General features: G+C 34.7%; 1 protein-coding gene across 1 annotated transcript in view; it reads right to left on the reverse strand.

Annotated features, from left to right (window-relative positions):
• Positions 1 to 24,830, reverse strand: part of GABBR2 (gamma-aminobutyric acid type B receptor subunit 2) — an 802,190-nt gene that overhangs the window by 371,155 nt on the left and 406,205 nt on the right. Inside the window, 1 exon segment of the mRNA XM_074281401.1 lies at positions 20,539 to 20,709. Within this exon segment, the coding sequence (XP_074137502.1) occupies positions 20,539 to 20,709 (171 nt within the window).

Here is a 24,830-nt window from a genome sequence, read left to right on the forward strand (position 1 = left end):
GTTAAGAGGGACATGAAGCTGTCTTCTAGCATTTGAAGGGTTACCATCTGAAGAAGACTGAGACTTGTTATGCTCAGCATTATGGGACAGAATAAAAAACAATGGTTGGAAGTTGTAAAGAGGCAGATTTTTTTTTCTACAACCTATTTTTTTTCTACAAAATTCTGAATATCAACTTTTTTCTTTATGTTTTTCCTTTTTCTTTTTATATTTTTCTCTTATTGTTTTATTTTTCTGACTACATATATATATATATATATATAAAACATTAATTTTAAAAATATACATTTATTTATTAATCATATTGGGAGAAAAAAGTGAAAAACCAGGAGAGGAAAAAAAACCCAGAAAAAAACAAGAAAAAAAGTGAACAAAGCATGTATTACAGTTTATATTTCTAAGGGAAAAAAATCTCCTAAAATTAAATTGCCTGAACAAGAATGGGTTTCTTTGAGAAATAGTGGATTCCTTATTATTGGAAGCCTTTCATGAAAAGATTAGGTGACTATCTGCCAGGGATATTATAATAGAGATTCCTGTTCAGGTATGAATTTAAACTTCATATAAACGTGGCAGTTCAGTATTCTATAAGAGCAAACTGAAATTGCCTAGATTGAATAATTCATTTCTTGTGTGTAGGCAGTGGTGGATTAAGATCCCTTGAGGCTTCTAAATGCCAAAGTTCCAATAGCTTTTTCCTATGACCTGACTGAGCTAGCCTATCCAGTGACATGAGAAGTCCCAGTATCATAAAATTATAGGCATTCCTGTTTCTGTGCCCACACTCAAAACTGCTTTAATTCCACCAATTTTGGCTTCCTAGCTGCTCATTTATGGTCCTGTGGAATCCTGTGGAACTAGTCAGTATTTTTATTGTTTGTCTCCCTTTCTAAATGAACTGTATAATGAAAAAAAAAAAAAGAATTAAAATAGGAAGTCTTCATTCAAATCCTGATTCTGCCACTTTACATATTCTTAGGCAAGTCACTCCTGAGTCATAGAAGTAGGGCTGGACCTATTTGATCCTTGAATCCTTTGATCTCCTCTTCCTACTGCCTTCAGTGTAGCTACCATCTATGGACCTTTCCATTGGTATATACTCAAGCAGGAACATTCAATCCAAATCTTTTTATTTTTCAGAGAAATATGGGGCAAATTCAGACATATTTGTGAAATCTCTAGAATTCTTTAAAATAATTCCTTATTTTGAAAAAGAGCTGTATTTTTTCCCACCTGTGTCATCATTGCTGAGACAAGGAACACACAGTGAAGAACTAGGAATCCCTTCCAACTCTCATTGTACACATAGATGCTTCTTTATAATTTAGCAGATATTCCAGGTTAACTCCTAGCCACCTTAGGATTCCAACCTTAACAGGGAGGAAAGGTGTTCACATTTCATTTTTTTGAGATCAAGTTTCTTCAGAGCTTTAAAATGGGCTGAAAAAGAATATACTCATTACTTTGCTTGAGTGTTTCACCAATAGTTCATACAGTTTGAAGTATATACAGTTTGGCACTTGGATCTGTTTCTCCCACTTTGGTCTCTACTATAGGGAATAGAAGAAATGAACATCTGCTTTTCTAGATTTTGAGATAGGGGATTCTAGGAGAAGGCATGGAACAATTCTGCATCTGGTAACTTTGATTTTACTTCCCACTTCTGAGTAGATATATGTCAGGGACCCTTTGATTTCTGATTTCCAGGCCTTGTGATACCTAACATAAGGTTGTGTGAGAGAATAGGAAAAGACTCTGAAGGATATGACTATCATTAGTTCTAGTGACATTCTTCGTTGAATAAACCCTTTGACATTTCCTGTGCCTGAGATGGAAACTCGAAGGACAGTCTGGTACATGAGAATGGAAACAATATGGGTTTTTTAAGGGCTTTTGGCAATAGTACTTGCCTTTCTATTTCACTGATTAACTTCTCTGTCTCCCTGACTGTAGTAGTGGTACAAATTGCTCTTGGGTAACGTTCATACTTTCTCTTCTTTCTTCCTTTTTTCTCTGTTCATTCCTTATATTTTCTTTCTACAGAATTGGTTGTTCAAGTTGTGGGGGTAAGAATTGGCCATGGAACTTAATGGGAATTACTATTCCTCTTTTCCTGATTATAAAAGAATGCTCTGATGGATTCCCAGAAACCATATTGGTGTGAAGGAAAAGAATCAAACAACTTCCACACTTCAAAAGGCCTGTGATTTCATTTATCTGGAAATGCTATCCAGTTATATGGAACACAGTTCATCCATGTCTTCTGCATTCTGTGTAACTCTTGTCACAGGGAATACTCTCAGTGTACTTGGGGAATTCCTAATTTTTTTTTTTTATCATCACAAGGTACCAGCATAGCACAGGAATTGTTCATCTACCATAATTTACACTTCCCACAGAATCAGCCCAAATCAGTTTCCAGTTATACGTCGCTTTGAAAACTTTTATATCATTTCTTTCATGCAATTGTCTGTTGGTAATGTGCTGAAGTCTAGTTGTGTTTGTACTATACCTCTCTATTGTGCTTTATCACATGCACAATTTTATTTCTTGAGAAATTGCTTTGTAGCCATATTTCATCAGTGGAAGGTTACTGGTGTTAAAAAGGTATTGTTGTTTCAGGGAGAAATTTAGGGTTATTGAAAATACTGTGTAATTTTCCAGATGCAATCTAGCCCATTCTCTTTCTTCCATTTAATTTTGGGTCCAGTCCATCATCCATCTGCAGCACTGATCTAAGATACAAGTACTGATTAAATAGTTATATGGGTTATCTATAGGCATTCTTCACCAACTTGATTTTCCTATGTGGTCGTTAGGTACCAGACTTTGACTCATTCATAATCAAAGCTTGATGCAATCAGCATAAGGCCAAATGCAAACAGGAGTGTCCTGAAGATCTTCTTATTTCTAGGAATCCCTATTTTAATAGGATTCTGAGCTAAGCATCATCCATGAGAGTTGTAAATACTTTTGGCAAATATAAATCTCCCTGTTTCATGAGTGACTTGATAATAATGATGAGAGAGTCATTGCCAAAAGGTATTTATCATGGAATTTTGTATGATATTAGCATATACATGGGAAAAACCTTATTAGAGCTTTTAAGGCTGAATTTAGCTCTATTAAACCAAATATTTTTTCCTATAGAAAACAATAAACACCATATGATCTTATATTCTTTGTACTTTATAGTCAATTATGTAGCTGTAAATATATGATTTGTAAAAGCCTACTGTCTTTTTGTTGTCTCCTATGCATTGAGAATACTCTTAATATATATTTTCTTCACATCTCTTATCTCTCTCCATATATATATATACACATCCATATGCATACACACACATATATATATATTATATATATGTACATATATATGTACATTTTGCTTCTAAATATATACATATATTAAGTATAACATTCTCATAAAGAATTTATACAGGTGAAAAAATGATTATATGGGTAAGAATGTATTGATGACCTCTTGATCACTCTTTTTTGGGGGAAGTAATACCATAGATAATTTCTTCCAGGTATTCTATATCTCCTGTCATTTTAGGTATCTCAAGAACAGACTGCTGGATGCCCTCTCAAACTGGATCCCATCCAGGACAGTTCTCCTGTGGGTACATGTGGTCTACCAATTTATTTTTGTTCTTTTATTCTACTTCTTCATGAAGTACAGTAGGGACATAGTGAAGTACAGTAGTGATGTAATTTCACCACCACTGAAAACATAGTTTATATATAAATGCTGTTATTTTCTGAAAGTCTCTGTATTTTCTTCCATACAGTGTTACTTTTAAATGTAGCTTTATTGGGTCTTTAATTAAAGTATCTGCAGCCATCTTTTTTATTTCCCTATATTACTTCTTGTTATTTCATGAGGTGGTATTTTTCATAATCTTTCACAATCCTTCATAATATTACACAAATGAATTTGTATATTCTAAACCAGTGTGACCTTCATCTGCTGTCATTTCCATTTGGCAAATAGATGCAGTAGTTACTGGCTAGTTTGGCTTCTTTGTTGTAGTTACTGTTTTGAAGCAGTCAAACATCAACACTCAATATGCTTCGGAAGAAATAGAAATGGCTCTAAAGAAGACAAATGAACAGCTGGACCATCAATACACAGAGGAGGTCTGTACTTCTCTCAAAAATGCAGTCTGAGTAGTTGTTTCTTTATTTTCTGTTCTTTTCTTCTTGCATTAAGAGCTTGATTTAAAGTCATTCAGCCTCTTAGATTCTTAATTTCATTATCTGTAAAATGATTGCTTGCTTACATTATCAACACCACTGGATTCTTGTGTCAAGAAGCACTTTTTTTCTTTTTTCTTTTTGCTCCTCTCAATAGGATTTATTTTTCCAAATGCATATAAAGATAGTTTTCAACATTCATTTTTATAAAACTTTGTGTACCAAAATTTTCTTTCTTTTTCCCTTTCTTCCCCCTTCTCCAAGACAGCAATCTAATATTTGTTAAATATGTGCAATTCTTTTAAACATATTTCCATATTTATCATGTTGTGCAGGAAAAATCAGGCCAAAGAAGAAAATATCATGAGAAAGAAATAAACAAACCAAAAAAGTGAAAATACTATGCAAGAAGCATTTATTAAGCACCTATTTTATGCTAGGGATACAAAAAATGGTAAACAACAGTCCCTGCTCTGAAGGATCTTGCAATCTAAAGGAGACAACATACAAACAACTTTGAGTAAGATACAGGCTAGATAACCTGGAGGCAATCTTGGAGGGAAGAATTTAGCATTAAAGGGAACAGGGAAAGTCTTCTTATAGAAAGTTGAATTTTAACTAAGACTTGTAGGAATTGAGAGAAGGCAGGAGGTTGAGGTGAGAAGGGAGGGAATTCAAAGTTTGGAGAAAAGACAGTGACTTTGTACAAAGTCAGAAGATAAAATATCTTGTGCAAGGTGCAGAAGAAGTCTTGTGTTGCTGGAACACATAGTGTATGAAGAAGAGTGAAAATCTATAAGAAAATTGGAAAGGTATAAAGGGGCTAGGCTATGAATAATAATACTTTAATCTATACAAAATGATTTATAATTATCTAACTCTATCTTATAAAATATCTTTTTTTTCCTGAAGCAATTGGGGTTAAGTGACTTGCCTAGGGTCACACAGCTAAGAAGTGTTAAGTGTCTGATAAGATTTGAACTCAGGTCTTCCTGACTTCAGGGCTAGTGTTCTATCCACTGTACCAACTAGCTGCTCCCATAAAATATCTTTATAAAAATATCTACCTACACAGGCACACACACATTTATATATTATATATAAGTAGTAGAGAAGTCTTCTCAAAGAAGTAAAATGATCTGTTTGTGGTTACCTGGGCTAATGTCTTATGTAGAGCATAAACTGAAGTCTTGCTCTCTCTGTATTACACCTTGCTTGCTTTCTTTATAAATCTTAAAGCACTATACAAAAGTAAGATTTGTTCTTCATGGGCCCATTTTGGACTGTTTGAACCGAATATAAGATGCGTAAATCTTCCCCAAGACTCTATTGCACAGTGAAAAGAGACCAGGGAATCTGGCTACACTTTTACTACTTTAGTAAATCTACTACTTTCTCTACTCCTTTACTAATTTATTCAAAAAAATGAGATCAGCTGTCTAAGCACAAGTTTCCTCAGTGAAATGGGCAGATTAATAATACTTGTACTATCAGTCTCTTAAGGTTGTTGTGAGGAAATGTTTTGTAAAATATAAAGCAATAGAGTACATAAGCTATCATTATTATTATTAGTCATCTGCCACTATCACACAAAATTCTCAACCTGTTCAAAAATTAATCCATGGTTTCCATTTAAAAAATAATTATTGCTTCCTCTCACCATATCTCCTAAAAGAGCTCAATGTTTTTAGATCTAAGAGGAAGCATAGATAATCTCCTTAGAGTTCAATTAATTCACATTATATTCTGAATTCTCAGTGACTCAATAGGATATCTAGAATATCAGAGAAGTACAGAAGCCCTCAGCAAAATCAAATTTTAGGCTACATTTCTTCCAGACAGTTTTTAGGCCACAAATGTCAGTTATTTGCAGACAGGTTCTTGTAAACATAAATCCTGATAGATTTAGGATGTGTAGGTCTTCCTGTAGAAAAAATACTTTCAGACAGAATAGCTGTAGCTCATGTGATTTCTAATTTTTTTTAACCTTTCAAAAATAAATTGTTCTAAAAAATTCAGCATCAGAGATCATACTTATTCTCCTAGATCCTAAGATGGCTAGCCCCTCTGCATCCAGATGTCTAAAGACAGAGGAATAGCCAGGGATACTTTTTCATAGTCAATATAGGGTGTCATAACCCAATTCACTGGCCATTTAGAAAAAAAATTTGTGCTTTCCCCATCACCAGAGTCTAGATGTGGTGACCCAGCTAGGGCTGATAAGATTCCCTGCTTCATGCTTCTGTGAAATGGCCTCCTGATCTTGGTATCAGACTTCATAACTCAAAGGTTCAAACTGGGGAATTTGTTTTAGTTTATGTGACCATCTCAAGAAATCCAAAAAATCAATCTGGAACTCCTAATGCATTGAGCCTGATACCTCTGTTTGCTGGCCTGCCATCATTAAACCCAAAGAGAAACCTTCAGATAAGTAATGATCATGCTTGAGTGTCTCACAATGCTAATTTCCAGCCAGAGTTTAGTTTGTATAATAAGAATAAGTAGCATAAAAAAAAATCCAACCTGGTAAGGTTTCCAATATGTTATCTCACTTGATCCTCCCAGTAATCTTGTGAGAAGGGTATTCTTATTGCTGTTTTATAAATGACGAAATTGAGACCGAGAGTTATGTAATTTTCTGGTGTCATACAACTAAGAAGTATCCAAGGCAGGATTTGAACTTGGGTCTTTCATTTTAAGTCCAGTATTCTCAACACTGCGACCACCTTGGGAATTCCTTTGACTGAGGACATTCATAAGATTTTGCCTTTATCTGCTCACCTGGGGGGGGGGCAAGGAGGTGGCTCCCTCTTTCCCCCCTTCTCTTTCTTTCTGTCTTTCTGTGTCTTTCTTTGGTGGCTCCCTCTTTTTCCCCTTCTCTTTCTTACTGTCTTTCTGTGTCTTTCTTTGGTGGCTCCCTCTTTTTCCCCTTCTCTTTCTTTCTGTCTTTCTGTGTCTTTCTTTGGTGGCTCCCTCTTTTTCCCCTTATTTGTCTTTCTGTCTTTCTGTCTGTCTTTCTTTTGCAGTTGGGGTTAAGTGACTTGCTGAGGCTCACACAGGTAGGAAGGGTTAAGTATCTGAGACCAGATTTGAACTCAGATCCTCCTAACTTCAGGGCTGGTGCTCTATACACTGCACCAGTTAGCTATTCTTCCAAAATTCTTTCTACATAGTAAAAGAAAATAAAGAAAACCTACACAACAAGAAGTAGCCAAAGTGGTACACAGCAGATAAACTACTGGACCTAAAGTCAAGAAAAATGGAGTTTAAATGTATCCTCAAACACTTAGCTATGTGATTCTAGAGAAGTGACTTGCCTTTCCAGCCTCTCTCCTTATTTAGAAAATGGGAAATAATAATAGCACCTACCTTCCAGGAGTGTTTTGATGATAAATGAGTTAATATTTGTAAAGTGCTTTGCTAACCTTAAAGAGCTAGATAAATGCTAGATATTGTTATTACAATCTCATTTGCTTTTCTGTGTGACTGAGCCAATTGATTATGTAGCCAGTAGCAAAAAGACAATGACTGTCGCTAAAAGCAGCTTCTTTTTCCTCCTTTTCTTCTTCTTTCTTCTTCTGCTCTTCCTCCTCCTCTTCCTCCTCCTCCTCCTCTTATTTTTCCTCTTCCTCCTTTTACCTCCTCCCTTCCTCTTCCATTATAGGTCACATTTCTATAGGCTTTAAGATTTTGGGTCAAAAGTGTCATGATGACTAGGCTGAAAACCTCAACTTCCTCAATTGTCTCTACCCTCTGATTTGAGGGCTGGAAGATAGAGCTATAAACTCCTCCCAAAACTTTCCTCTGTAGAAGACTCAGATCTGAACTTTCCAGGTAACTTAATTTCTCATTAGTAGTTCTGCTTCATTTCTATTTCAGTAATACCAGTGCCCTCCTCAACTTGATTTTCAGTTTCCTGTTGTTTTCTCCCAATATATTGTAAATTTCTTGAAAACAGAAATTGCCTTTCTTTTACTTATTGTTTAATACAATGCCTAGTGTGTAGTAGGAACTTAATAAACATTTACTGAATTTATAGAATGAAATTGAACCCTAACAGACCCTCATGAGATGGCCTAGTGTGTAGTAGGAACTTAATAAATGTTTACTGAATTAAATTTATAGAATCAAATTGAACCCTAACAGATCCTCATGAGATGGCCAAGGCATTGAACCTTCATCTCCTCATTTGTGCAAAATGGAGATAACAATAAATACCTTCCTTGCTAGGTGATTGTCAGTATCTTAATGTCTGCAAAGTGATTTGGGAATTCTTGAAGAGCTTTATAAATGGTGGATATTATTTTATAAATTACCTTTCATACAACAATTCTTTTGAATAAGCAGTACAAATGTTATATCTAATTTATAACTGAGAAAGCTGAAGAGTCAAAACAACAAGCATTTATTAAGCCTCTGATGTATACTAGACATAGTTCTGGGGAATGAGGATATGAAGAAATACAAATATCCTCTTGAGGATCTCACAGTCTAATAGCAGAAATGACCGTGCAAACAACTGTGGGAAAACAAGTCTTTTACAGGATAATAAGAGGCAATCAACAAGACATTAGAACTAAGGGAGATTGGGAAAGACTTGGCTGTAAGAAGAATTTGCTGAAGGATGCTGAGGTTTGAAAGAAGCCAGGAGTAGGTGCCTGAGAATGATATTTTTTTTGAGAAAAGAATTCTCCTAGTATATTTAAATTAAGCTTATTATTACTTAAAATATAATTTTATTGTTATTTAACATGTATTATAAATTATTTAAAATAACAGCAATTATCAGAAAAGCTCCTTCTATCTCCATTAAGCTGAATCCATTTTGTCAGGAATAAACAAGTTTAATTTACTACAATGAAAGGAAAAATGAAAAAGAAAAAAAAAATGGGTCAGCTATCATGAGATGGTTTTTTGCATTCTATAAAACTCTTTTGGACTATTGAGGGCCAAAGGCTGGCAAGTGGAGACCACAGCTTCAGTGACTTGGAGGTTCCAGACAGATTTTTCTAGGTTTCTTGAGTTGGCCATGCAAACTAAGAAAGTTAAAAAGTTCTCTTTTGGTCAAGAGTCCTGGGTTTGGTCATCAGGAGACCCGAGTTTAAATTTTGGCCTTGATTTGTGAACTTGGACAGAGTCTCAATTCTGTTTTGTTTTTTTTTTCCAAAATGGAGATAATTATATTGTACTACCTCTCTCACTTGATTTTGTAAAAGCACTTTGTATGTTTTGTAAAATACTCTTGAAATGCGAACTATACCATACTCAAGCTATCTACACCTTCCATTGCCTTCTCTCTATAAGAACAGGATAACTCTGACTCTGCTGAACCCTTTGGACCTCTTCTCTAAACCAAAGATCTTAATTTAAAAAGGCCAGGGGCATTCACTGCATTCTGGGCCATCAACAGTCACTTTGACTTTTTGTCTTGCCATTGGAATTTGGTCGTTCTGGAAGAGAAAGTGAGGCTGATGACTTTATGCAACTTTGTCTCACTTAAATTCATTTCATATACAAGTCAAGATATCATCCTAGTCATTGGTGCACTTCTAGAACAAGGATGAGCAACAAAAATTTTGAGAATAACAAAATGTTAGAACTAATATCTTACCCAACTAATCCTTTATTTAGAAGATATCTTCCTCTTCAATTCTGAGCAATACAATGCAGTAGATAGAACCCTGGCTTATAGATATCTTCTAGTTTCAAAATCTGCCTTAGACCCTTATTAATTACATAATTCTAGGATAATTAATTAATCTTTCTAAATCTCAATTTCTCTGTTTATACAATGGGGATAGTAATTATAATGTATTTATGTTACAGGGTTGTTAGGTTAAAATAATATACATGAAGAATTCTGTAAACCTTAAAGTGCTTTACAAATGTCAGTTACTTTTATTTTTTTTAATCATTATTGTATGACTGGCAACAGTTCAAAATTGCCTTAGACTCTTATGAACTAATCAATTAACTTTCTAAATCTCAGTTTCTCTGTTTAGACAATTGGAATAGTAATTATAGTAGCATCTACATTATAAGATTGTTATAAAGCTGAAATAACAAAGGTAAAGAATTCTCTAAACCGTAAAGTGCTTTGTAAATGGCAATTATTCAATGTGGTGATTGAAGGAGGTTCCAGTAGACTTGTGATGGAAAGTACTATTTGCATACAAAGAGAACTATGAATACTGAATGTGGTTCAAATTATATTTTCACCTTTATGTTGTTGTTGTTTGTTTACTTGGTTTTTTTTCTTTCTCATTTTTTTCACTTTTGATTTTATTTCTCTTATACAGCATGATGAATATGTAAATTTTTTTAGGAGAAATGCACATGTTTAACTTATATTGGATTGCTTGTTGTCTTGGGGAAGGAGGAGCAGGCAGAGAGAGAAAAATTTGGAACAAAAGGTTTTTCAAAGGTGAATGTTAAAAACTATCTTTTCATGCATTTGGAAAAATAAAATAATATAATAAAATGTCATTTATTTTTTATTATTATTTTATATGACTTGGAATAGTTCAATAAGACTTTTAGGGAGGCATAAGTAATAAAGAATATTACAGGTTCAAAGTTCATACAGACATTAAATTTAATGACAGAACACTCAGGTGGGAAAATGTCTCACTCTGTGAAAGAAATGAACAAGAATTCCATGCCACACATGAGATTAGATGGCTCCAGAAAACCTTTTCCAGAGCAACCCTTTCTACATTGTAGCTGGAAGACAGCTTATCCATCTTCAGAAAGCAGCCAGACTAAAAGGGAATCGATACATCTTGTATTGTTGTAACATGTTATAAAAATATAGTGGAAAGGAGCAGGGCAGCTACAAGGAAGCATACAAAGAACTCAAAAGAAAACAGGTTTGTCAAAATTTAGCATGATCATAGGGTCATAGAGCCAGAAGGTACCTCTAGTCTGACAGGTGAAGGCACAAGGTGCTAACCTCTATGGAGGTTAGCAAACATCAGTGGTATGTTAACAAACATTTAAACAAATGAAATAACCCCCCCTCCTTTTCCAATCTTATCCTGTTCTATAACACATAGCCTTAGGAGCCAAATTTATCTATTAAAATGAGGTCCTATTAATCTCTTTCTCTTTCCTATCATATTCTAAGCAGGCAACATGATTAAGACCAATTCTCAAATAGCAACAGTGAAAATTCTGTTTTCTTATGTTCTATGTGCTAGTTGTAGACCATCCTGATGTGAAAGACAGGCGAGACCATTCTGATTACTCAGCAATGAGCAATTATCCTTTTAAACCACTAAATCATACATATCTTTAGAGATAGCAGAACCACTATTAGTACTTTACCACAAAGAGTTCAGAGAGGAAAAATATTTACAGCAACTAGTTGTGGTGGCAAAGAACTGGAAACTAAGGGAGTATTCATCAGTTGGGGAATGGCTGAACTAATTATGGTTTATAAATATAATGGAATAATATTGTACCATAAGAAATGATGGAGGTAACAGTTTCGGGGACAATTTTTATAGAATAAAATCAGCATTTGTAAAGAACAACAATTTAGAAAGACTTAAGAATACTGATCAACTTAAAAAGCAACCATAGTCATAGATACTCAGTGAAGAAGTATGTTACCTCTCTCTTTCTCTCTCAGTTTCTTTGGGAGGCAATTAGGATTATGCAAAAGTCACAGAACTAGTGTCAGAGGCTATATTTGAACTCAGATCCTCTTGACTCCTTGGTTGATGATCTATCCATTGTACCACCTAGCTGCCCCAGAAATATATTACCATTTGACAGAAAAGTGGTAAAATCAAGACTTCAAATTTTATATATACATGTATATATGCATATAAATATATATATACACACACATAAAATTGGTATATAATAATATATGCACATATAAAACCAAATATCAAATTTATATACACATATTATTATATATACACATATCAATTTATAAATACATATATAAATATATTTAAACAGATATAGATATTTTGACATGACTAATGTTGGAATTTGACAATGCATATTTATTACAAGGGTTTTTCTGTTTTTTTAATAGTGGGGAGAGAGAGAAGGTAGCTGGGAGAGAAAACACATGCTTGTTAATTTAAAAAATAAGGAATAATATTTTTAAAATTTAAAAAGAAAAGGATTGGTGCTTTGCCTAAAATGACTGTAGCTTCTATCTGCATATGTCTTTACTTCAGCTGTATTATTTTCTTTTCTGTGTGCTATGCTAAACCTGTAATTCTATCAAGTGTACTCACTTAACCTTTACACATATAGGCTCAGTTCTGCACCAAATCCAGACATGATCACATTCATAAAAAGCAGTTGAAATTGTGAATTTGGAAGAAAAAGAAAGAACCTGGAAATAAAATAGCTACTTCTAGATGATGTCAAAGAGCAGTACTTGGTTTTGTGGACTGTGTGTTATCATGTCAGGGTTTGGGAAAAGAGCTTATTTCAAGCAAAATGGGAGGAACCTTTTTAACAAGAGACTCACCAACCTGATCTTGAAGCCTTTAGTTTGAAATCTAAGGGAGAGGGAGAAAAATACCTAGAAAAGGCTATGAATGCACATCCTATAAAGGCCAGCAGATGTGATCTATAAAAGGCAAGATGACATATAATGTGATGTTTCACAGTTTTTCAGTGAAAACTACACAGAAATAGGATGGAAACAATTCTACCAATGTGCAGAATGTGGATAACAAACACAATTAATTTAAATATCTAAAACAAAGAGGAAAGGATGTTCTTGCAAGCATGACTAAAACAGGAGGTACAGGGCTCATGGATGGTATTCAAGGCTATGTTTTGTTCAAAAGGAGCAGTTCTAAGAGAAAGGGAGGAAGAAGGGGAGTGCTTTGAACATAAAAAAAGCAAGAATTGTGGATACAAACCAATAACATCCCACAAGGCACATGCAAAGGAAACTATCACTATATTAAAAATTCTCACACCTTATGTGCACACCAGTGAAGAAATCCATGAATATGAGAGTAGAAACACAGTGGAAGGTATTTGAATGAGGATGATAAGAGAAAATGAAAAGTGATATCACTTTGGGAGTTCCTCAAGCATTTTGGGGTTAGTAGTTACAATAGTTTCTGATGTGATTAAAGATATGATAGTAGAAAAGTATGAAAACATGTTTTAAAAAAATGAATAGTCCACTGTATTTGGAGTATAAGGAATGGTGTGAGTTAAGACTGGAAAAATAATGAGTGCAACTAGGTGGCACAGTAGGTAAAGCACTGGCCCTGATTTCAGAAGGACCTGTGTTCAAATTCTGTCTCAAATACTTACTAGCTGTGTGATTTTAGGCAAGTCACTTAACCCCAATTTTCTCCCCCTCAAAAAGAATGGAAAAGTAGGTTGAAACCAAATGATAGTGGCCTTGAATTTCAGGTTAAGAAGTCTGTATAGACTTGATTCCACTGAGTGTAGATCTAGCAAATACTTTTGAGTAAAGAAATATTGTTCAGATGCATATTATCAGGATTAATTTGGTATTGAATGGCATTGAAGGATGATGGCAAAGGCCCCAATGAAGTGAGAGAAAATCAGTTGAAAGGTAAGAATCCCAGATGAAATATAGTAAGGGTTTGGCAAAGGGTGGTGATAGTAGGAATTAGAAAAGTAGGAACAGAGTCTAGGGCTCATAGGTTTAGGTTTGGAAGGGACCTTTAGATTGACTAGTCCAAAGCTTCTTAAACTTTGGGTCAAGATGCTAGATGAAGGTCATGATTATAGGGGTCATGATAATATGATTTAATAACAACAAATATTTGAATTGTATACCTATTTCATCTATCTATATATTCAGGCTCATGTAAAAATTCTTGGGAGAAAAAGCATCATGAATAGGGAAAATTTAAGAAACCCTGAGGTACTTCAGATGACAGAGGCAGAATGGGCATATTGAATATGGGGGAAAAGGTAGAAGAAATGTAAGGTTTAAAGGGAGAATGACTAGGTAAAGCTGAACATAAATAGGAAAGTCAGGAAGAGAAGATTTTAGCCTATAGATAACAGGTTTGGCTTAGGATATAGTGCATTTGAGGGTCTGGCAAGATGTTCAGATACCCAGAAGGCAATTGGAAAAGTTGATCAGAGAATTCCAACTTGAGAGTAAATATTAGATGCTGAGTAGGAGCTTAGGGAATACATATGATCCCCAAAGGGTAAGAGAAGGCATTTTAGGGAATGATTAAATTTAGGGAATGGTGGGGGATGAGCAGGGAGAGGAGCTATCTCCAGAGGAATGAACAGAAAAGCAACCAAAGAACAGAATCCAAGGAAAGAAAATATAAGGATGGAGGAAAATCAATAGAATTAAATGCTAAAGGCAGATCAAGGAAGAAGCATAGTGTTTTGTCCATAGGAAACCTTTAATATAAAATTGCTGAAGAACCAGGAAAACATTACACACAGTAATAACAATATTGTACAATAATCAATGTAATACAATGATCTAAGACAATTTTGAAGGATTTATGATGAAAAAATGCTATCCATCTCCAAAGAAAGAACTAATTGAATCTGAATGCTGATTGAAGCATACTTGTAAAAAAGTTTTATTTTTCTCATTTTTTTTCTGTCTTTCTAGGTACACATGTATAACCTATACAAAATTGATTGCCTTCTCAATGAGGACAGAGGGGAGAGATAAGGAGAATTTGGAACACAAAATTTTTAAAAAAGGTTTTTTGAAAAAAAAAACCTTCTGAGTTGAATATAGGTCAAGATTTAGTAATTTGGAGGTTATGGTTGACATTTCAGGGCAGTTTCAGAAAAGTAGTGTAAGTGAAAGCAAGATTGTAAGGAACTGAATAAAGAATAAGTGTGTGGCCAAGAAGTAGAAGCAGGGAGTGCAATTTATTTTTCCTTGAAGTTGGGCAGTGACAAAGAAGGGAGCTAGCTATGAGATGGGAGTTCAGAGGGGTAATGAGGGGGAGGATCTTTTTTCTTTTTTTGGTTGAGGAGGTCTGCATTTGTCTGTAGGCCAAAGGGAAGGATACTGTGAAGAGGAAGAGGTTTAAGAAATAAGCAAGAGGAAAGCTGAAGTAGCAAGGTCCAGGAAAACAGCAGGAGATGGGATGGATCAAGGGTAAGTAGATAGATAGGTAGGTAAGATTAACTCTCTAGCAGGGAATAGGGATGTTTCTTTTGAGAAGAAGTAAGGTAGTATGGGTAAAAATTATGAGGAGTTTTGAGTTGAGCAAAGAAGTTGAAGGAGCTCACAGATCTTAATTTTGCTAGGAGGTCTAGTTAATTGCAATGAAGATGGGAGTTGATAGAGAACTTGAGAGCTTTAGGAGGATGAGGGCCTTCAACAATTGTTTAGTTATTTCTTTCCCAATGTTTCCAAATCTTTGTTATTCCATTTAGAATTTTTTTTTGGCAAAAATACTGGATCGGTTCACCATTTCCTTCTCCAGACCATTTACAGATGAAGAAACTGAGGCAAACAAGGTAAAGTGATTTGTCAAGGGGCAGGCAGCTAGTATCTGACTTCATATTTGAACTCAGTGCTTTCCACTACACCACCTAGCTGACTTTCTATAACAGCAGCTGTGGAGAATTTATAGATAGTAAATAAGGGTTGACTAAAAGAATTGCTATATAGTAAGATGCTGCTGAGTGTTACAGTGTATAGACCATTGATCATGGAGTCTGAAAGACTTTGATTCAAATCCTGTCTCTAAGCAGACACTTAGATGTATAACTCTATGCAAGTTAATCTCAGTTTGCTGAGATTATAAGGAGTTGAGACCCAATGACCTCCTTCTAGCTCTAAATTTATGTTGCTATGATTCAGCTGAGCTTGTGCAGTAGAAATTTGTAATAGATAAAAATCAGTATAGTAATACTAATAAATAACATTTACAGAATACTTTAAGATTTGCAAAGGGCTTTATAAATATTATTTCATTGGTCTTCAGAACAAGTCTGGGAAGTAGGTACTATTATTATTCCCAATTTTACAAATGAAATTGAGGCAGTCAGAAGATTGACCAGCTAGTAAGTGTTTGAGGTTGGATTTGAACACTGGTTTTCCTGACTCCAGGACCAGCTCTCATCTACTATACCATCTGGCTCCCCTGATCTTCTTGGGGAAAAGTTAACGTCCTCAGTGAGTCATTTTTGATAAAGGTACTGTTGGTTGAATGATTGACCTCTGAGTCAAGGACCTGGATAAATATTAATTCTGCCAATAAAAAATACTCAAGCAGTACAAATATTTTGGGAATTTCCCATAAGTTTTGACTTGTTTGGTATAGGTTCGAGGTCTAGAACAACTCAGGTTTTCTTGACCTTTCTTTCCCACACTCCAGGGAGATCACAGTACTGGTCTTGGAATTATCTAGATATGCCCTTTCCAAGGAATGAAAAATGAACCACTAAGAAAATTAATCTTATCTTTTTTCTATATTCCCAAAGGAATCTCAGGAGCTTTCAAGAATGAAAGCTTAGGGAGGCTTCCTGAATAGTATTTAATGCAAGAGCCCAGAACAGATTGAAAACTCACTACAATTTCAACTCGGCCAGTCAATGCCATGGGAACACAGAATAAGTTGTGATGGTACCCACTTGGGACTAATATAATACATCAGCCCTCAGACATCAAACCTATGTTGGAAGAGTATTCTCCCCTCCCCCCCAAAAATTCACAATTCTCCCTGTTTAAGGGCCCTGGAGTAGAACAGCTTGACTTTGTCGACTGACCAATTTCATAAAAGAATCCAATTTCATTTCCAGTCAAGAAAAGCTGTTACTTTCTGGAAAACTTCCAACATCTGCTTTTCAATGATCAAGCCCAGTCATCAGGAGGAATTCTGCCAAGAACTGGAGAATTAAGAGGAGTCAGCTGGACTGAGATTTAAAAGCAGACTATTTGCCAGCAATAGCACCAGAATACATCCTGTCCCAAGGAGAAGAGGCTTCCCACCAAAAAAAGCCCTAGTCCTGCTAGGTAAGAAATGCTAACCAAGCACTTGGAGGAAGAGGGGCAGTCAGATGTACATTTACAGAGTTTTGCATCATTTACTCAGGCATAGTACTATAGGACTGTAGATTTAGAGTGGAGAAGATCTTAGAGGTTATTGAGTCCAATCCCTTTATTTTATAGATGAAGGAACTGAGGCACAAAACAATTTTCCCAAGTTCAACAAGTTATTAAGTACCTGAAGCAGTTTTTCAAACCAGGTCTTCTTGACCCCTTTTCACAAGGCCACACTGCTTTAGATGCAGTGAGTGTCAGTGTAATAAAGCCTGAAACTACCTTGAGTTCCAAGTGATGAGGTCCAGCCTTATTGTTCAGATCCAGTCTCCATTTGTTGTATACCTCTACATCAGATTACATATATGGTTGCATCTCTGCTGTTGCACTTCTCTTCATATTATCTTCTCTCATTAGAATGGAAGCTCCTAGTGGATAGAGCACCAGCCTTGAATTCAGGAGGACCCGAGTTCAAATCTGGTCTCAGACACTTAACACTTCTAGCTATGTGACCCTGGGCAAGTCACTTAACCCCAGCCTCAAAAAAAAAAAAAAAAAAAAAAAAAAAAAAAAAAAAAAAAAAGAAAAAAAAGAAAAGAAAAGAAAAGAATGGAAGCTCCTTAAGAGTAGGGATGGTTTTGTTTATATTTGTAGCTTTTGCCTTTAGCAGGGTGCATTCATAACTAAGTTCTTAATATATTCTCTTTCTCACTCCTTTTTTTTTCCTTTCTTCCCTCTATTCCTTTCCTCCTCCCTCCTTCCTTTCTCCCTTTCTTCCCTCTTTCTCTTCCCCTCCCTTCCCTCTTATCTTAACTTCATGACCTGGTAAATTGCCTTATGTCTTTGGGATTTCATTTTCTACATTGGCCATACTGGTATCATGGGGTACCAGAATCAAATAAGATTGTGTCCTTAAAACAGCTATATATATTTTTGTGTAAATTATTATCTGCACCAACACAGAAAAAAGGAAGTTTTCTGATCTTTTTGTAGTCACTTAGACTCTACTTAGTCTGTGTTTATGTGACCATGGGGAAATGCTTTGGCTGAAAATGAAAAGGTGCCTACAACATTATTGGGTAACAATTTGGTAATATAGGAAATGATTCTACTCTTTCTTGAATTCCCCTCTCCCACATTTCCCTCCCACCTATGGAATGGTAGTTTTCCTGATAGAAGCCTCCTTATCAGCTGGTAATGTATTAATCCTCCTGTGGGAGGATTAATACATCATGTTATTTGACCCCTTCCTGCCTTCCAGGAAGTTAAAAAACAAAGAGGCATGCTAATAACAATAGTAATGATGTTGATAAATACTTACCTGACAAATATATGTCTGCAGGGTCTCAATTAGTGAAAATAATAAATGAATCTCCTGACATGATTGCATGAATTTGAATTTGTGCTATTTGAAATTATACTTCTGTAAGACATGGTAATTGTTTCCAGTTCAATGGAAATAGGTAGTGCCCATTCAAATGTGTGACCACCTCAAAAGATTCATTATTTGCACTAATTGGGACCTAGATTGAGAGCTTCATAGTTCCCAAAACATTTTCTATCTCTTTTCTCATTTGACTTTCAGGCAATATTCTCATAACGTAGACAGGATTATGATCTCCATTTTACAGAAGAGGAAATCAGCTGAAAGGAATTAAATCACTTGCTCATAGTTATACATACAACTGATAGGACCAAAGTTGAGAGTAGAATCCAGGTCTTCTGACTCCCAGGGCCTACTTTTTAAAAGGATGTCACAGATCATCTCTCAATCTTTTGATATTTAAGATTATGGAATATTAGGTCTATAAAAGTTGTTAGTGGTATATTGAAGAGTGCTGAATAAGGAGCCAGAAATTTAGATTTGAATTATGGCTCTGTTGCTTATAAGCTTTGTGACCTTGGACAAAACACTTAAGCTTTGGGACTTAGCTGCAAAATAAGGGAGCTGGGCTATAATAACAATAATAGCTAGCATCTGTACAGTGATTTAAGGTTTGCAAAGCATTTTACAAAGATTATCTCACATTTATTTCAACAACCACTCTGGGAAATAGGTTTTATTATTAGTTACTTTTTTCTACATATGAGAAAACTGAGATCAAGACAGAGTAAGTGACATGTTTGAGTTCTGATTTATATTTGTCTCCCTGATTCCAAGTCCAGTACTTTATCCAACACTCTACCCATTTATCTAGCTGCCTTCTAAGATCTTTTCACACTTTAAATGTATGATCTAGAGATTGTGTAGTAGCAACTCACTTATCTATGGTCACAAGGCTAATTAATGAAAAACTGGGACTTTAGATTTTAGATCTGTTATCTCCCCATTCAGTACTTTCCCTATTTTACTCTAATGGTCTTTCCTTATGCATTAAAAATAAAATGGTCTGTTAGTCTACTCTTAGAGACAGTGCTAGGTATAGTGATTAGAAAGTTGGCCTTGCAGTGTTAAAGATTGGGATTCAAGTCTTGCCTTTCATACATACTAGCTTTTTGTTCAAAGAAAAATCAAATGATTCTCTAAGACTATAAGTTTCTGATGAGTGTTCATCTATGTGGTAAGGGAATTTCTATACTGAGAGTTCCCCATACTGTATGATTCACATATATAGGTTAAAAAGTCTTTTCTCTTTTTAGATAGTAGAAGTACAACTTGATAATTTCTTGTTAGAGGTAGCATTCACTTAAAGTCTTTTAGTGAAAGCTATGATGTTTTTGGTTTTTTCCATGAATTTTTATTGATTTTTTTTTGTTGTTGTTTTTACATCACCTATATTTCCCATTGTTTTATAACTTCAACTCAGAGTGTCATTCTTAATGATAAAGAATAAAAAAGAGAAAGATAATTTCATCAAAACTAACCAGCATATTAAAAAAGGCTGACACTACATTTTGTGTTCCACATCAATGATCTCCCAGTTCTACAAAGAGGAAGCTAGTGATTCTAAACAACTACAGTGTTGAAGGTAGCAAAGGTTAGGTGAATTGGAGTATTATGATAATTAACTACATAATCCAGAGTCCAAAAAGTGCATTAAAGACAGAAGATTTTTTTTCATGAATTATCTTAATTGTATAATTTTCAACTGTTAACATTTAAGTCCTCAACTCCTTTCTTTTCTTATTTGAAGACAAAATAACCCAATACTTTAACTTAATCTAGAAAATATTCTAAGGGAACATATATAGACACACCTTATATTTGATAGCCATCTAAATTAAACTATATTATTGATCTTTAAGCAATCCAATAGGGCATACAATTGGTCAGAGTTACTGATAATTTTTTTTTTTTTGGACACATGAATCCATAAGGCCCACTAAAAGGATCTTACCTCAGAAAATCTTTGGATATCCTGGGTTAGGGTTCCCACCCGTTTCCACTGGTAATATTTTAGCAATTTCAAAATTGCAGGATTGACAGCATTATCTGATGGTACAGTTCGGAAGAAATAAGGATATTTTTTCTTATCAGCTAGGACTGGTGTGGTGGCTGCAAATGAAAGCTGGAAAAAAAAGAAACCAGAAAATATTTCTCTTAGGCTCAGCTCAAAGCAGTGATACTCAGCTTAAGAACTAGAATAACACTAGTAAATAGAATAATAAAATTCTTTTGTACTGTAAGATTTTCAGACTGTTTCTCTTGCAATAGTTTCATGAGATAGACAGAAAAAGTAATTTTTTCTTTTTTAAAATAGCATTTTATTTTTCAAATACATATAAAGATATTTTTCAACATTCATTTTTTGTAAAACTTTGTGTTCCAAATTTTTCTCCTTCTCTCTCTTCCCACTCCCTCTCCAAAACAGTAAGCAATCTGACATAAATTAAATATATGTAATTCTTTTAAATGTATTTCTGTATTTCTCATGTTGTGCAAGAAAAATCAGATCAAAAGGGCAAAACATGAAAAAGAAAAAAATTAACAAATAACAATAACAAAAGGTGAAAATGCTATGCTTCAATTCACATTCAGTTTCCATAGTAAAGTATAATATCCCTGTTTTGCAGATGGAGAAACTAAGGATCAGAGAAATGACTTTGTAGACAGTCACACAGCTATTAAAAATCAGGAGTAAGAGCTAGACCAGGTTTTCTGACTTTAAGATCAAGTATAATTTTTCTACTTCAAGTGTAATTATGTTTAACCTTATCCTATGAAGGTCTTTCACCATAGACTAAGGACTTTAGTTCCTTGAGGACAAAAGACATATGAGGACTTTAATCAGACACAAAGAGGTAAAAACTTTCAGAGAGTTGTTTTTAACTTGACAAAGCTCATCACCTCCTTGCTAATTTCCATCCTTAGGCAAATTCTACTCTTTGATTTCTCTCTTTCTTTTCCAGTCTATGAAGAGTTGTAGGAGAAAGTCACAAAGTTGTGCTGACTAGGACTACTTCAAATTCCACTACAACATCGAAGCTCAGCATGGCCTTCACTACTTCAACAATTCTTTTATTCATCTCCAGGTGACTTCTTATCTCATTCCCCACAGTGACTGTATCAAATGTTTTCAACTTTCCCTAAACCTTCAAATAGTGGATAATTTTCAAGGAATAACCTTGCTTCCTAATTTGCTGAAAAAAAACTGGGTCCATTTGACAAACTCCCTCAAGTTCCCTCTTTTACACTTCAAAATTCAACTGCAACTCCTCCTTTTCTGAGTGTAGAAGAAAGAGTGTTTGGGTATCAGAGTGCCTGAAGTTGCTTCTTAGTTCTGCTATTTTACCGTCTGGCTTATTTAAATCACTTTTCCCTGTTCTGGTCCAGTCTCCTTACCTACAAAAATAAGGAGGTTGCATAGAATGTAAATTTCCTGAAGGCAGGAATTGTTTCCTATCTGATTTTATACCTCTATGCTTAGTTAGCATAGTGGCTGGTGTTTGATAGATACTGGATAAATACTTGCTGATTTGTTGCTTGATTGGTAAGGTCCTTTCCACCTCTACTGGATTCCTTATTGAAGGAGTATTCATCTTTCTTTGTTATGTTAATTCTTTCAGGTAAGCCTTTCCTGAACCTTTTCCATCAGTCATTCATTCTTTTTCTTGCATCTTCAATTTCTCTCTTTTCCTTGATTTTTTTTTTTTTTTTCTTGTGTATAAACATGTTCAGGTTTAGGCAAACAATCCTGCTCTCAACCATGATATCTCTTCAAGTTGGGATCTTACTTCTCACTCCACAATTCAGTGCTAAACTTCAATGAAGAAAAATCTGGTTATGGCTTCCACTTTACCAACTTCTTTTACCTTAACTTTTCCCATTCTGGCTTCCATCCTCATGATTCTATTGAAGCTCTTTCCTCCACCATCTGCAAGGATATCCTTATCACAAAATTCAAATTAATTTTCTTAGTCCTTATTCTTCTTGAGTTCTGTTTAGCATCTAATACTGTTGAGTACTCTTTCCTCTTTAGCTTTTCTTTCTTCTTGCTTCCTGCCTGGTTTTCTTTTTACATATCTTATCACTATTTTCCCCTTATTTTCTTTGTTAGGTTTTTGACATAGCCTGCCCAGATAATTAATTATTAATACTATTATACTATATTATATACTTTACTATGCTATGCTATCCTGTTAATACTATTATAACAACTATTATTACCTTTATAGTTTTCTTCTTGGGCCTCTTTTCTCTTGACATTGTCTTGTCATCTTTATTTGCTCTCATGGCTACCTTTATGCTGATAATTACCAAATCTATCTCCTTTTCTGAACTTGATGGGAATTTCTGAAGATGACTCTACTCTAATATTTCATGACATATCCAAAATTGAAGTCATCTTCCCCTCCTTTTAAAATCTGTTTTTACTGACTGACTTGCCTGTTTATCCTAATAACACAGACTCAAAATTGAAGTCATCTTGGACTTGATTTTCCCTCATCCCCCATATAATTAGTAACTTAAATCTTGTCAATTTTGTGTTTTTAATGCTTTTCACATCTGCTTCCTCTTTTCCATAATCACTGCCAATTCTTTGATTCAGGTCCTTATTATCTTTTTGTTGTTCCTTATATGGAAGGGCATACAAACTCCTGGTCTTAGAGACAGAAAGTTTTGAGTTTAAAACCTGCCTCAGATACTTCTTAATTGTGTAACCCTTGGAAAGTCTTCTAATCTCTGTTTTTTTTTTTTTTTTTTTTTTTTTTAAGGTTTCCTTATTTGTGAAATGGGGATAATAGTGCCTCCTTCCCATAATTGTGAGAATCACGGAAGATAACAAATAAAGTACCTTTTTAAACCTTAAAGTATTATTAAATGCTTGCTATTATTGTCATCATCACCATCACCACCACCATCATCATCATTCACTTAATTATTCATTCATATTTTCAATCAACCCAATTAGAGTAAGATAGATTCATACATGGTCCTTTTTGGCTGTTTTAATCTCTAGTTGAATCACATTATTGGTTCATCTCATGAGTTTTTGAACTACTAGTGGAATATTTATGGTTCTGTGAAATTTGTTCTACAAGGGATTATAGATACAGAGCTGGAAGGAATTTTGGAATTTCTCAAAGCCACCTTTCCTTCCTACTATTATTTTATACATATGGGAAATGAATTTTTTTGTTTTTATTCAGTCATTTCAGTTATGACTGACTCTTTGTGTCCATATTTGGGGTTTTCTTGGCAAGGATTCTGGTTTGCCATTTCTTTGTCTAGCTAATTTTACAAATGAGGAAATTGAGGTAAATGGTGAAATGACTTGACTAGGTCATATAGTTAGTAAACATCTGAGGCTAGATTTGATCTCAGAAAGATGAGTTTTCTTTATTTCAGTGTCAGCACTCTATATCCATTGTGTCATCTAGCTGTCCCAGAAAGTGCATCACAGAAAGTTTGTGAAATTGCCAAGTTCAGTAATATAGTAAGAACAAAGATGGACTCTGGCCTTTTGACTCCAAATCTAGTGTTCTTCTGATATGGCTTTTGTGCTGTTCATTGTTCTTGATAAATGACTTGCCCAGGATCTATTTACATTATTTCTAGTTTATCCTGCTACCTTTGACCTCTTGTAGAATTCTTCATTTCTCAGATGATCAATCAAGGATATTGTGAACTTTGACTTTCTTGTTTCTCACTGACAACTGTAAACTTCTACTCCTTACTTTCAATTGATGACTAGTACTGCTGCATACATATCAGCCTAGATAGCATGGAAGTGATAAGCTTTTATGTTCTTTCCATATGAGGTGCCTCATCAATGGTTATGGTTTGAAAATAATTCAGGCTGCTTTGTGTAATTGATCCATGATGTTATATGTCAAGTGATCTATGCTTTATGTCTCTTGTATCCATTCTCTATCCTTGTTGTCCTATCAAAATTATTTTATCAAAGTCTGAGGGAAACTTAGCTCTAAGTGACTTCCATGCATGGCATCATGAAGCTAGTGTTCTTAGCAACCCATTTTGTTTTATCAATATTTACTCCTATGCCAATTAGCAAGAAATGAAAGAAATGCCTTCTTTTGCTGCTGTGACTTTACTTAGAGCTCTAGTACATTTGCAAACAAAATACAAATCTCTACAAAAAAGATATGACTTCCATTTCTTTCAGTTTCTTCCTCTGTAAAATAGACAACAATGAACTCCTAAGTTATTTGTGAGGAGAAATAATAT

This window comes from Sminthopsis crassicaudata, chromosome 1 (assembly GCF_048593235.1).
Source record: "Sminthopsis crassicaudata isolate SCR6 chromosome 1, ASM4859323v1, whole genome shotgun sequence".
NCBI lineage: Eukaryota > Metazoa > Chordata > Mammalia > Dasyuromorphia > Dasyuridae > Sminthopsis > Sminthopsis crassicaudata.